The 14328-nt window shown below is 54.7% G+C and overlaps 1 protein-coding gene across 1 annotated transcript in view; it reads right to left on the bottom strand.

Annotated features, from left to right (window-relative positions):
* Nucleotides 1–14328, bottom strand: part of LOC138528208 (pepsin A-like) — a gene marked incomplete at its 5' end in the record, with an annotated part of 200039 nt that overhangs the window by 130441 nt on the left and 55270 nt on the right. The window contains one exon of the mRNA XM_069639665.1: nucleotides 7859–8055. Within this exon, the coding sequence (XP_069495766.1) occupies nucleotides 7859–8055 (197 nt within the window). The remainder of the gene's footprint in view (nucleotides 1–7858; nucleotides 8056–14328) is intronic.

Genomic DNA, 14328 nt, shown 5'->3' on the forward strand with positions numbered 1-14328 from the left:
GAGGGGGGGAGGGGGGGGATGATGGGTGCCCTTGACTGGTCCTCCACACATGGGGGGACAGGCTCACCCTGCAAGTTACGACCACGTCCCCTACCGGATCCACCACGGCCACCACTTGTGGCTCTTCCACCTTTGCCACCCTTACGGAATCCTCGCCTCCCAGCCATGGCACTGATATTAATGTGCGTATGGGAGTGGCTGTAGACAATTGTCCTGGGCAATTGGGGGTCAAAGGGGTTGGGTACCAGATGGTAATTGTACCCTAGTGCTCTAGCACGGCTGATTGTAACCCCTGGGGAAAGATGACGGGTCACGCAACGCACAGGAGGCCCAAAAAAGGGAGATGACGTGCACGCAACCCCTCCTAGACCACGTGTGCAGAAAGAAAAACCTGCACTACGCTGTGGCACCCAGTAACACAAGAATGAACGTATGCGTGTCACACGCAGCCTAGAATGACCTCTGAAGGGGTAGGCTACACACGGGGCAAGCACAGAAGTTGGATACGTGCGTGACTCACCGTCTGCCAGGTAAAAGAGCGTGAAAAATGAGCGCGTTTGGCTGGCTAAACCCCCGCCAAAAGAAGATGTGTACGCTGTCTGAGAAGACAGGACAACAGTAGAAGGGGACACTGTTTGAGGGAACAGGCCCAGGTAAACCAGTACAAGAGGAAAAATAGAGAAAAAGCTGTCAGAGGTAACAGGGAGTACGAACTGGAAACGCCGTGAAGTAAATCGCGTGTGAAACGACAAGAAGTACAGAATTCACCCACTCGCTCTCCACGAAAAGCACGTACAAGGAAATGGTGTTCTACATGTACCTTATATACAGGCCCACACGTACAGCGTCACTTACGCGGCGTGTACGTTCACCAATCACACGCTTTGTCACTCCTGCGTGTAGATCCATTTTCACCAATCACACGCTTTGTCACTTCTGCGTGTAGATCCATTTTCACCAATCACACGCTTTGTCACTTCTGCGTGTAGATCCATTTTCACCAATCACACGCTTTGACACTGGGACGTGTCACGCAACAATTTCCTGCACGTGCAGGTGACTATAGGCGCGCATATGCTGTTGACGGGTTTACGCGCTAAGGGCCTTTCCTCGATTCACACGCTGACGTGTGGGATTTCACTCCCTATCAGGCTGTCCACGCGTTCACACACGAGAGACCACGCTCCTGGCCAGGAGGCCAAATTACTGCCCCCCAGAGCCCTGAGCACGCTCCCACCTGCCATCTTCTGCTGCATGACTGCCTGCTGGCCACGTGCCCCACAGTGCTGGTGGGTGGGGGTGTTGGGAGACATGGGTGGGGGCCTGGTGGAGGCTGCCCCTGGTGGCGGGGGGGTGGGGGTGGTGGGGGGCATGGGTGGGGGCCTGGTCGAGGCTGCCCCTGGTGGCGGGGGGGGTTGGGGGTGGTGGGAGGCATGGGTGGGGGCCTGGTGGAGGCTGCCCCTGCACTGCTGGGGGTTGGGGGTGGTGGGAGGCATGGGTGGGGGCCTGGTGGAGGCTGCCCCTGGTGGCAGGGGGCGGTGGGGGTGGTGGGAGACATGGGTGGGGGCCTGGTGGAAGGTGCCCCTGGTGGCGGGTGGGTGGGGGTTATGGGAGGCATGGGTGGGGGCCTGGTGGAGGCTGCCCCTGGTGGCGGGGGGGGTGGGGGTGGTGGGAGGCATGGGTGGGGGCCTGGTGGAGGCTGCCCCTGGTGGCGGGGGGGTGGGGGTGGTGGGAGACATGGGTGGGGGCCTGGTGGAGGCTGCCCCTGCACTGCTGGGGGTTGGGGGTGGTGGGAGGCATGGGTGGGGGCCTGGTGGAGGGTGCCCCTGGTGGCGGGGGGGTGGGCGTGGTGGGAGGCATGGGTGGGGGCCTGGTGGAGGCTGCCCCTGCTGGCGGGGGGGTGTGGGGGTGGTGGGAGACATGGGTGGGGGCCTGGTGGAGGGTGCCCCTGGTGGCGGGGGGGTGGGGGTGGTGGGAGGCATGGGTGGGGGCCTGGTGGAGGCTGCCCCTGCACTGCTGGGGGTTGGGGGTGGTGGGAGGCATGGGTGGGGGCCTGGTGGAGGCTGCCCCTGCACTGCTGGGGGTTGGGGGTGGTGGGAGACATGGGTGGGGGCCTGGTGGAGGGTGCCCCTGGTGGCGGGGGGGTGGGGGTGGTGGGAGGCATGGGTGGGGGCCTGGTGGAGGCTGCCCCTGGTGGCGGGGGGGGTTGGGGGTGGTGGGAGGCATGGGTGGGGGCCTGGTGGAGGCTGCCCCTGCACTGCCGGGGGTTGGGGGTGGTGGGAGGCATGGGTGGGGGCCTGGTGGAGGCTGCCCCTGGTGGCAGGGGGCGGTGGGGGTGGTGGGAGACATGGGTGGGGGCCTGGTGGAAGGTGCCCCTGGTGGCGGGTGGGTGGGGGTTATGGGAGGCATGGGTGGGGGCCTGGTGGAGGCTGCCCCTGGTGGCGGGGGGGGGGGGTGGGGGTGGTGGGAGGCATGGGTGGGGGCCTGGTGGAGGCTGCCCCTGGTGGCGGGGGGGTGGGGGTGGTGGGAGACATGGGTGGGGGCCTGGTGGAGGCTGCCCCTGCACTGCTGGGGGTTGGGGGTGGTGGGAGGCATGGGTGGGGGCCTGGTGGAGGGTGCCCCTGGTGGCGGGGGGGTGGGCGTGGTGGGAGGCATGGGTGGGGGCCTGGTGGAGGCTGCCCCTGCTGGCGGGGGGGTGTGGGGGTGGTGGGAGACATGGGTGGGGGCCTGGTGGAGGGTGCCCCTGGTGGCGGGGGGGTGGGGGTGGTGGGAGGCATGGGTGGGGGCCTGGTGGAGGCTGCCCCTGCACTGCTGGGGGTTGGGGGTGGTGGGAGGCATGGGTGGGGGCCTAGTGGAGGCTGCCCCTGCACTGCTGGGGGTTGGGGGTGGTGGGAGACATGGGTGGGGGCCTGGTGGAGGGTGCCTCTGGTGGCGGGGGGGTGGGGGTGGTGGGAGGCATGGGTGGGGGCCTGGTGGAGGCTGCCCCTGGTGGCGGGGGGGGGGGGTGGGGGTGGTGGGAGACATGGGTGGGGGCCTGGTGGAGGCTGCCCCTGCACTGCTGGGGGTTGGGGGTGGTGGGAGGCATGGGTGGGGGCCTGGTGGAGGCTGCCCCTGGTGGCGGGAGGGTGGGGGTGGTGGGAGACATGAGTGGGGGCCTGGTGGAGGCTGCCCCTGGTGGCGGGGGGGTGGGGGTAGTGGGGGGCATGGGTGGGGGCCTGGTGGAGGCTGCCCCTGCACTGCTGGGGGTTGGGGGTGGTGGGAGGCATGGGTGGGGGCCTGGTGGAGGCTGCCCCTGGTGGCGGGAGGGTGGGGGTGGTGGGAGACATGAGTGGGGGCCTGGTGGAGGCTGCCCCTGGTGGCGGGGGGGTGGGGGTGGTGGGGGGCATGGGTGGGGGCCTGGTGGAGGCTGCCCCTGGTGGCGGGGGTGGTGGGGGTGGTGGGAGACACGGGTGGGGGCCTGGTGGAGGGTGCCCCTGGTGGCGGGGGGGTGGGGGTGGTGGGAGACATGGGTGGGGGCCTGGTGGAGGCTGCCCCTGCACTGCTGGGGGTTGGGGGTGGTGGGAGGCATGGGTGGGGGCCTGGTGGAGGCTGCCCCTGGTGGCGGGGGGGTGGGGGTGGTGGGAGACATGGGTGGGGGCCTGGTGGAGGCTGCCCCTGCACTGCTGGGGGTTGGGGGTGGTGGGAGGCATGGGTGGGGGCCTGGTGGAGGCTGCCCCTGGTGGTGGGGGGGTGGGGGTGGTGGGAGACATGGGTGGGGGCCTGGTGGAGGCTGCCCCTGCACTGCTGGGGGTTGGGGGTGGTGGGAGGCATGGGTGGGGGCCTGGTGGAGGCTGCCCCTGCACTGCTGGGGGTTGGGGGTGGTGGGAGGCATGGGTGGGGGCCTGGTGGAGGCTGCCCCTGCACTGCTGGGGGTTGGGGGTGGTGGGAGACATGGGTGGGGGCCTGGTGGAGGGTGCCCCTGGTGGCGGGGGGGTGGGGGTGGTGGGAGGCATGGGTGGGGGCCTGGTGGAGGCTGCCCCTGGTGGCGGGGGGGGTGGGGGTGGTGGGAGACATGGGTGGGGGCCTGGTGGAGGCTGCCCCTGCACTGCTGGGGGTTGGGGGTGGTGGGAGGCATGGGTGGGGGCCTGGTGGAGGCTGCCCCTGGTGGCGGGAGGGTGGGGGTGGTGGGAGACATGAGTGGGGGCCTGGTGGAGGCTGCCCCTGGTGGCGGGGGCGTGGGGGTGGTGGGGGGCATGGGTGGGGGCCTGGTGGAGGCTGCCCCTGCACTGCTGGGGGTTGGGGGTGGTGGGAGGCATGGGTGGGGGCCTGGTGGAGGCTGCCCCTGGTGGCGGGAGGGTGGGGGTGGTGGGAGACATGAGTGGGTGCCTGGTGGAGGCTGCCCCTGGTGGCGGGGGGGTGGGGGTGGTGGGGGGCATGGGTGGGGGCCTGGTGGAGGCTGCCCCTGGTGGCGGGGGGGGGTGGGGGTGGTGGGAGACATGGGTGGGGGCCTGGTGGAGGGTGCCCCTGGTGGCGGGGGGTGGGGGTGGTGGGAGACATGGGTGGGGGCCTGGTGGAGGCTGCCCCTGCACTGCTGGGGGTTGGGGGTGGTGGGAGGCATGGGTGGGGGCCTGGTGGAGGCTGCCCCTGGTGGCGGGGGGGTGGGGGTGGTGGGAGACATGGGTGGGGGCCTGGTGGAGGCTGCCCCTGCACTGCTGGGGGTTGGGGGTGGTGGGAGGCATGGGTGGGGGCCTGGTGGAGGCTGCCCCTGGTGGCGGGGGGGTGGGGGTGGTGGGAGACATGGGTGGGGGCCTGGTGGAGGCTGCCCCTGCACTGCTGGGGGTTGGGGGTGGTGGGAGGCATGGGTGGGGGCCTGGTGGAGGCTGCCCCTGCACTGCTGGGGGTTGGGGGTGGTGGGAGGCATGGGTGGGGGCCTGGTGGAGGCTGCCCCTGCACTGCTGGGGGTTGGGGGTGGTGGGAGGCATGGGTGGGGGCCTGGTGGAGGCTGCCCCTGGTGGCGGGGGGGTGGGGGTGGTGGGAGACATGGGTGGGGGCCTGGTGGAGGCTGCCCCTGGTGGCGGGAGGGTGGGGGTGGTGGGAGACATGGGTGGGGGCCTGGTGGAGGCTGCCCCTGCACTGCTGGGGGTTGGGGGTGGTGGGAGGCATGGGTGGGGGCCTGGTGGAGGCTGCCCCTGCACTGCTGGGGGTTGGGGGTGGTGGGAGGCATGGGTGGGGGCCTGGTGGAGGCTGCCCCTGCACTGCTGGGGGTTGGGGGTGGTGGGAGACATGGGTGGGGGCCTGGTGGAGGGTGCCCCTGGTGGCGGGGGGGTGGGGGTGGTGGGAGGCATGGGTGGGGGCCTGGTGGAGGCTGCCCCTGCACTGCTGGGGGTTGGGGGTGGTGGGAGGCATGGGTGGGGGCCTGGTGGAGGCTGCCCCTGCACTGCTGGGGGTTGGGGGTGGTGGGAGGCATGAATGGGGGCCTGGTGGAGGCTGCCCCTGCACTGCTGGGGGTTGGGGGTGGTGGGAGGCATGGGTGGGGTCCTGGTGGAGGCTGCCCCTGGTGGCGGAGGGGTGGGGGTGGTGGGAGACATGGGTGGGGGCCTGGTGGAGGCTGCCCCTGCACTGCTGGGGGGTGGGGGTGCAGGGGGACATGAGCAGGTGTGCAGGGTAGTCCCCTGTTTTGTAGGCTGCCTGCAGGGGCCGTGGAGGGTGTACAGGGAACACCTGTGAGGACCCACCCAGCCTAATCGCGTGTGACTTCCCACGCACCCCTGTAATACACGTACCCAGCCAAATCGCGTGTGATGATTCCCACGCACCCCTGTAATACACGTACCCAGCCAAATCGCGTGTGATAATTCCTGCGCACCCCTGTAATACACGTACCTGGCCAAATCGCATCCCTGTAATACACGTACCCAGCCGAATCGCGTGTAAAACTTCCCGTGTACCCCTGTAATACACGTACACAGCCAAATCGCATGTGATAATTCCCGCGTACCCCTGTGATACACGTGCCCTGGCTAATCGCGTGTAAAACTTCCCGCCTACCCCTGTAATACACGTACCCTGGCCAATCGCGTGTTAAACTTCCCTCGTACCCCTGTAATACACGTACCCTGGCTAATCGCATGTAAAACTTCCCGCATACCCCTGTAATACACGTACCCTGGCCAATCGCGTGTTAAACTTCCCGCGTACCCCTGTAATACACGTACCCTGGCTAATCGCGTGTATAACTTCCCGCCTACCCCTGTAATACACGTACCCTGGCTAATCGCGTGTATAACTTCACGCGTACCCCTGATATGCACGTTACCCGCTTTGCGTTCCTTGTTTGGCAGCCCTGTAAACTGGTCCAGGGTTAGCGCAGCCCTTTGCGATGATTTTGCGATTTTGATGGCTTTTCCTTGCGCGAGGGCGTTCTTGGGGGCGTTACTGGCGCTGCTGCAGGGTCGCTGCGATACTCTGCGCCACGGCTGGTTTGGGAGCCTAAAATCCATGAATACGCTGTGCGCGGAAATCGGTTTTAGCGCACGTTTGAATTACCCTGTAAATATCTAAGGTCACCAAGTATATGTGTCATTTTTAGGCTCAAACATTGTACATGATGGATAATGTATTTATGTAGTATACATGTATTAATTTATTTTAATTCTTGTTATGCGCTACACGCACGTGGGCCTCAGAGTGTGGAATAATGTATTTTTTCATTACTATTCTCCATAGGGTTTTTCTTTTTGGACAGAAAATGTATATAATTAGGATTTTAAACAATAAAGTGCAGGACATGTAAATGTGGTTACAAGCTACGGGTTACACAGAATTATGGGTTAGCCAACCCATGAGGATGGGGATGTCCTGCCTGGATTCATCCCAATGGCAGCCCAGTGTCTCTGGCTGCCACTGGGATGAACCCAGACCGGACACCCCCTTTCACATGATGATTCTATAAAGGATGTTAAGAAGAGGAAACTCTCAGAGTATCTAGAGTAATTCAAGAAGAATCCAGGAAACTACATTTACCTGACTTCATGCAATAACTTGGCACACAGTCTACTCACATAACGAGTATCACAATCTACTGCTAATGGCTTGAGAAAGACCTTGTGTCGAAACACGTGTCGGCTGAGATCTAAGAAGAGAACCGCAATAATTGTAATGTATGCACATATCCAAATATTTTCAGAATCAATTGATAATTGTATCAAAGGACAATAAAATCACACATTTGGTGAAGCACATTCTACTCGTACAAGTTCATATCCGTGTATTCTAATTGAGGTTAAGGGTAGCTCCTCAACATACTCTTTCTGCAGCACGCCACCATATCTACTTTCAGTCCTCAGCACACTGGTAATCGGGGTTACCCTGTTTTGTTCTCACCTAATTCTCTATGCTGGCCATGTTAAATTATGTTTTACTTTTAAATTCAGTAAAATATAGTTCCTAACGATAACCTAGGGCAGTGATTTTGTAATTATAATTGTGTTTTTATAACGCACTTAATACCAACAAGGTTTCTAAGCATGGAGCCGGGATTCAAACCTGTGCTGCTCTGCATCGTCTTGCTTCCAAGATGAGCACGTTGCCACTGAGCTATACTACCCGTAATAGTTTTTTGGAGTGTATAAGAATTTCAGGAATCTTATACCACTTTGTCACCTGTTTTATTTCCAGAAATTAAGTGATTGTTGGCTGTAGAACTTGTTCAAATAACAAGAAAACTGAAATTGCTTGCGTGTAGAAACTAATGATAGCACCAAAGACAACCAGAGAAGACACCATTTGAACAGCACATTCTATCTAAGTAAGTGCCTCTCAATCCTCCTTTGTCTTCCATTGTCAGTCATCCCACTTCATGTATATGGCAGAGACTTACGAGGTCAGAAAAACAGAGAACAGATCATGGGTGACCAACTTCTGCTTCCACATGTTGTCAAAGACTGGCATGGCAGCGTCGGCCGATAAGCTGGGGTAGCCGAGGCCCAGGATCCCGTCGAAGAATACTGATGAGAAGAATTTGGCTTCAGTCTCACAAAGTCCAAAGACCTGGTCCAAAACCCTGATGTTTTCCACCTGGAAGTGGAAAGTCAGTGTTAGACATACCCTGGGGTGATGTACACATGAAAATGCGAATGGTGCTGGAGAGAAGGAAACGATTAAAATGCAGCCATTTCGAGGATTGACTCAATATTCAATGAAACCTGCACATACAATTCAAGATCACATGGATTCAATGATTTCAACTTATTTTATTTTTGTATTTATAGATGTTTTACATGTGGCCATCTTTGTAGCACCTCCAGGCAAAAGGGAAGGTTGTCCGGACAACTGATCTTTCTTGGAAAGTTTAAGATCACAAAGTGAGAGGATTAGGAAAGTCCAAGAATGAATAGGCGCTGAAGGCCCAGAGGGGTGTAGAACCAGAAGCAAAGGAGTACTAGCAAGCAGGAGGGGCAGGACCTGGTGGGAGCAGACAGCAAATGGAATGGGTGAAGTGCAGAGAAAATAGCTGACAGTAATGGCATGGAATTAGTGAATGAGTCCAGGACGAGGCACTAAGCCCAAATGAATTTCTAAAGCAGAGATATTCAAAAGGGAATTAACAAATGTAACATGTTACTAAAGGATACTTTAAAGGGAATTTAAATCTTCTGCCATTCCCCCCTTGATCTCTGACCTACAGTTTTCACTCTCATCCTTCACACCCGATACCTCTTGGACCAACACTGCCTTCTCCAGCTTCCAATCCCCACTATATGACTCATTCAACTGCTTACTTTCACCCCTATGTCTCAGCATTCTCAACCATGGGTCACCCCCTTCATACACTCTCTCCGCACAGACATGCATCAGCTGATGTGCAAATAGAGGCATACCCACTCGCTTAGGGACCTGCAACTCAACTTTCTCTCTAACCTGTACTCTGTCAAGTCCACTCTTATTAGAGTGAAAACGGAATACTACCTAACCCCCATTGACACTCACTCCAACCATCCTCGCCAGATACAGGGCACCCTAAACACACTCCTCCAAAATTATATACTCTCTCCTGACGTTCGTCACACTCCGTCCTCCTACATTTGCAGTGCACCTGCTTTACCCTCATCCTCTGCCTCCATCTCCCACGTTAATCACATTAACCCTGATAAAGTGCTATCTCTATTGATGAAGGCTAACCCCTCTTGTGCCCTAGTCAAGCCTATTGCCCCTATAGTGGCCTCTCACCTCGCTGAACTCTTCAATCTGTCCTTCGACACCACTTGCTTTCCCCCGGTTTTCAAAATGGCCATGATCATCCCTCTCCTAAAAAACAAGGTGCTGACACAAACCTACCAGCTAACTTTCGCTCTGTGTCTCTCCTTCCGCATTACTCTTAAGTGCTCGAAAGGGTTGTCCTCAACGGTATTACCAATTTCTTAGACAACCACAACCTTCAAGACACCCTACAAGCAGATTTCCGCTCGTGTCACTACACAGAAACTACTCTCATGAATGTGTTCATCTTCATCACCTCTGCTAGGCACTCAAACCAATCCTCTATCCTAATTCTCCTTGACATGTCTCCTGCATTTGACACTGTCGGCCACTCTGATCTCCTTATTGGGATTCACAATCAAGCCCTTGCCTGGATTGAATCCTAACTTGCACCCTGCCAATTCTCAGTCTCCTGGAGAAACAACACCTCTGAACACATTCCTCTAACTGTTGGTGTTCCAGCAGGCTCTGTCTTGGGTCCACTCCTCTTCACACTCTAAACCTCTGCTCTTGTGGCACTAATCTCCTCCTTTGGGTTCTTGTACCAACTTTTAGCATAGAACACCCAAATCTTCTCTTTTCCTGAACCCTCCTCTGATCTTTCTATCAAAATGTCAACTGTCTCTCTGCCATTAAAAATTGTATGGCTTTGCATTCTCTGATGTTAAACTTTACCAAAACAGAGGTACCCTTCTTCCCTGACACACGCTCTCTAACATCTCTTCCTCTGCCTATCCAGTTCCCACCGACACTCTCACTTACTCTTCTTCAGCTACAAACGTCAGAGTCATCTATGACCCTTCTCACACCTTCTATACTTTTATATCCAAAACTAGAACAGCGGATCGCCTCAACCTCTTAAATATTAGGAAAATCAGGCACCTACTTCCTGTCAACACCGCCAAGCATCTCTTAACCACTCTTATCTTCTCTAAACTGGACTACTGTACCAGGATCCTCATTGGTCTTCCCATTTATGCTTTTTGTTCATTCGACAAGATCATTAACTTTGCTACCAGGACTCTCTTTGAACTCCCTGACTTCACACCTACTTCGTCATACTGTCACAAGGCTGGATGTGTTCAAAACCAAACAAAAAGCTTACCTCCTTGCCTCTGACTCACCCTCTTAACCTACCTCTCATCTGTTTGCTAACACCTTTTCTCGCCTCTAAGCTGCCTCTGTCTCTCACTTCCTCTGCTTCCATTCTGGCACTTCACCCATCATGGTCACGTCCCGAGCACATCCGGCCATATCGCCTACTGGCAATTAAAAATGTCCAGTGTTGGTTGTACTTAATCTATGTATGTCAATTTATATACTGTCTCTGGTGACTGTTACATTTAGTCCCCTCCACAACCTGCTCAGAATGTCCCTCAAGCTCACCCCATTGTAAGAAACTCACTGCTTTCCAGCAAATCGGATTGCTTATCTATTGTGCATTCTTTTGTGATCAAAAGAGCATTGTTCCTCCTGCAAATAAATAAATAAATAAATAAATAAATAGATAGATAAATTGTGGATACTGGGATGAGGAATGGGGCGGCCAAGTAAAGCAATGGATTACAAATGGGGGACTGGGATGAGGAGGAAAGAGGTGGTGATAATGAAACAAATTACCAATGGAATACTGAGATGAGTAACAGGGATGTGGGGGTAATGCATGGATTACTATTGGGGTACTGGGATAAGGAGGAGGGAGGGAGGAAATGGAGTACTGGCATGAGGAAGAGTGAGGTGGTGATAATGTAATAAATTACTAATTGAGTACTGAGACGAGTAACAGGGAAGCAGGGGTAATACATGGATTACTATTGGGGTACTGGGATGAGGGAGAAGATGGTGGGGGTCATTTACAAAACATATATTTTATTTATGTATAGTATTTTATAGTTAACAAATGTCAACTTTTAATACAAGTCATCCAGATCAGTTAACAACAATTAATATCACATTGAAATTAGAGTAACATTCTGTTTGCCCATTCCATTTACAGCGTCATTTCAATCCGTCAGAGGTGCTAACATATGTGCAATCTTCCTCCACAGAATAGTACAGTAAATAATGCACGCTTCACGGCACCCAACCATGAAGAGTCACCAGAGCTTGTTCCCAGAGAGGCTTGGGTTCAAGCCGGCTGATCTCAGCACCGTTTCTCTGAGTTTTGTCAAGAAGTTACAATTGACCAAGAGATGTTTGGCAGACTCCAGATCCTTTTCCCTACGGAATCAACAGTTTCTAGCATGCCTAGGCTTTTTATGACATGCTCCCAGGATTTCCAAGGAATTGACAACATTGAACATTATTCTGAGGTAGTCCCAAAGAAATGAGTTACCCCAAGAATGATAAATGTAGCTAGGAAAATGAACCCTGTCCTGTATGTACTCAAGGTATAGAGAAACATTACTTTTGCCCGCAAGGTTCACTATCAATTGCTCCCTGCTTCGGTGGAAAGTATAGTTGTTATGGCCTGTTTGACCTGCTTAAGTGGCATAGCAAGGACGTTGTCAGGGGCTATCGCTAGCCACCTATCAGCAGAACCTTTGATTGTCATTATGGAACTAGGGGACATGCGGCTTGCTCTAGACTGCAAGACACCATCATGAGATTATTCAAGGACGCATACGCAACATTCACCAGCTTCCAGTATGATGTTAGAATGCCCAGTTGGTAAGGGATCAGGATTGGAGTAAAGATAAGTTCCAAATATCTCATCTCCTTAGCAGTGTGAGGAGGCAATCTAAACAGACTTTTAATAATGGATTCTAGTTTAGAAAGCTCTTACTCGAGCTTTGGGATGCAGATTTCTGCTCCACATAGAACAATTTGCAACATTTGAGCTTGATATATCCTGAGCAGAGCCCCTATAGAATACCTATGCCCTGACTGGACAAAGGACCCTATGTCACCCGCAATATGGCAATTCTTAGCCTTGGTAGCTTCCAGATGGTTCTTCCCACTAAGTTTAGAGTCTAATTGAATACCAAGATATTGATAATCAGGGAATACCTCAAGTATACCTCAAGTATCCTCCCCTTCATGTGCCACTTAAATCTAGAGGACTTCTTATTTCGAAGGTTGAAAATCATGATTTTAGATCTTGCAATGTTCACTTTACAGGAGTGCTCTGTGTCTCACTGATCCAATGAAAAAACCAATACAGGGCCTTGGCCCAGACCTAAGGGTCAGATTTCTTCAGCCGATTGCAGATTCCGTTGGGGCCTGGTGCTGGGGAGGACTTACTGGCCAAACTGACCCTGTACATGTCATCAGGGGCCTTGGTAAAAGTCCAAGCTGCAGAGAAAATCTCTGGCATATGGATGTCAGTTTCTGTGCCCCCCCCAGAGAAGATTTGAAATGTTCACTCCAATCCTGGTCCAACACCCCATTAAGATCCCTGGTCAGGGCCTTTCTCACATTGATAATTTTCCAAACCAGAGTAGTGTTATTAGTGAGAGATGATAGGACCAGGTCTCACCACAAGGCAGATTTCACCTGGTGCCTGTGCAATTTAAACCATCTGTGATAGTCCTTTTTTACAATCTGAGCTGACAAATACTGCTGAAGAAAGCCCAGTGTGCGCCAGATTCCGAAGGTCTTTGTGCAAGGCCCTTTTCATTTCCATGATGTACCTATCAAAGTTGGCTCAATGTATTTTTTTAATGGCCAAGGCCAGTGCGAGAGCATACAGCCAATTTGGTCATGTGTTGCCTCTATAATGTCCTCCACACAGGTTTCATAGATGTTAATTTTCAGATGAGCTACCCCAGGTTCGTGGCCAGCATCAATAGAGCAGCTCATCTGTGTGAAGTCTCCAAGTATGGAGCGAGCCAATGTAGATGACACCTCAATGTTAGGGTCTCTCCAAAACAATTGGTTGAGTTGCGCATCAACGTGTAGAGACCCAGGAGGGACTGGATCGATGAGGAAGACAACATATCCAAGCTCGCTATGAGGAGAAAGTGATCGCTCTCCTGCCTGTGGAATACGAACATGTCAAGAAGCAAATACAAAGCGTTAGTAAAGAAGACATAGTCAATGATGCTCCCACTGTTAGGCCCAATTCTGGTGAAATCGGCAGGTGAATCTGACGGGTATGCAGCGTTGCCCATTTTGAATCCAGCCAGATATAATAGGTTGGCCAAGGCTTTCACGTGTTGCCAGTGTTTGACGTGCCTGTCGCTCATTGAAGAAAAGTGATCAACCTGCAAATCCCACCAGTTAGCATTTTGAGGGATCCTAGCATTAAAATCCCTGCAGATAATGACAGGTAGTGAACCGACCCAAGCAGTAACAGGTTCCTTGACCTCTTTCATGATGAACTCATGAGAACTGATGTGGGGGGGGCGTAGATGTTAATAATTATACACTCTCTTACCATATTGGAATCACCATGGAATAGAACTCTGCCAATTAGTATGTCCTGGGATATAGGTGGAATATGGATCAGACCCAGAGGTTTCCTAACTCCCAGTGCTAGTTCCCCCTTAGGTGGACACCTGGGTCCCTGGGTGGCCAGAGAGGAAAGTACGTTCCCCCCATCGATCACTAGGGTTTCAGTGAGCCAGGTCTCCTGTAGTGCTATTACACTAAAAGTGTCAAAGTGGTGAAGCAGGCCATCATGTGCGAAAAGATGATGATTTTACAGAGTGTTCCAATTCAGCAGGAGGAAAGGTGGGCTAGGAGTGCGGCGATCTGCGTTGTTCCACAAGATTTGCCAACCTTTCCCAGTGGCACTCTGCACCCCTTCCTCCCGAGCAATGTCCACCCACCTTAAATAAAACTGCTCTTCACCATTAGATGCTATTTTGGGAGCTCTGGGATCTTGTTGAGACGCTGTCACGACCCTAGCCCTGGTGTTGCTACGAGAGCGATTATAACTCTGGGATAAGGGCGTAGTTTGTTCAACCAAGGCATCTACACAGCCAACCATATCCATTGATATCTTTGGAGAATTTACCCCACGGAGTGGTTCCAAATCAGTCATCAACTTCCTCAACACAGCATTTATATCCTAGTCTATGGAAAGAAGAATAGCCCATCACATGGTCAATAAATACACAATTTTAAAGAATACAAGTGAGGTAGCCT

The sequence above is a fragment of the Ambystoma mexicanum genome, chromosome 7q (assembly GCF_040938575.1).
Source record: "Ambystoma mexicanum isolate Mex_15411 chromosome 7q, UKY_AmexF1_1, whole genome shotgun sequence".
Classification (NCBI taxonomy): Eukaryota; Metazoa; Chordata; class Amphibia; order Caudata; family Ambystomatidae; genus Ambystoma; species Ambystoma mexicanum.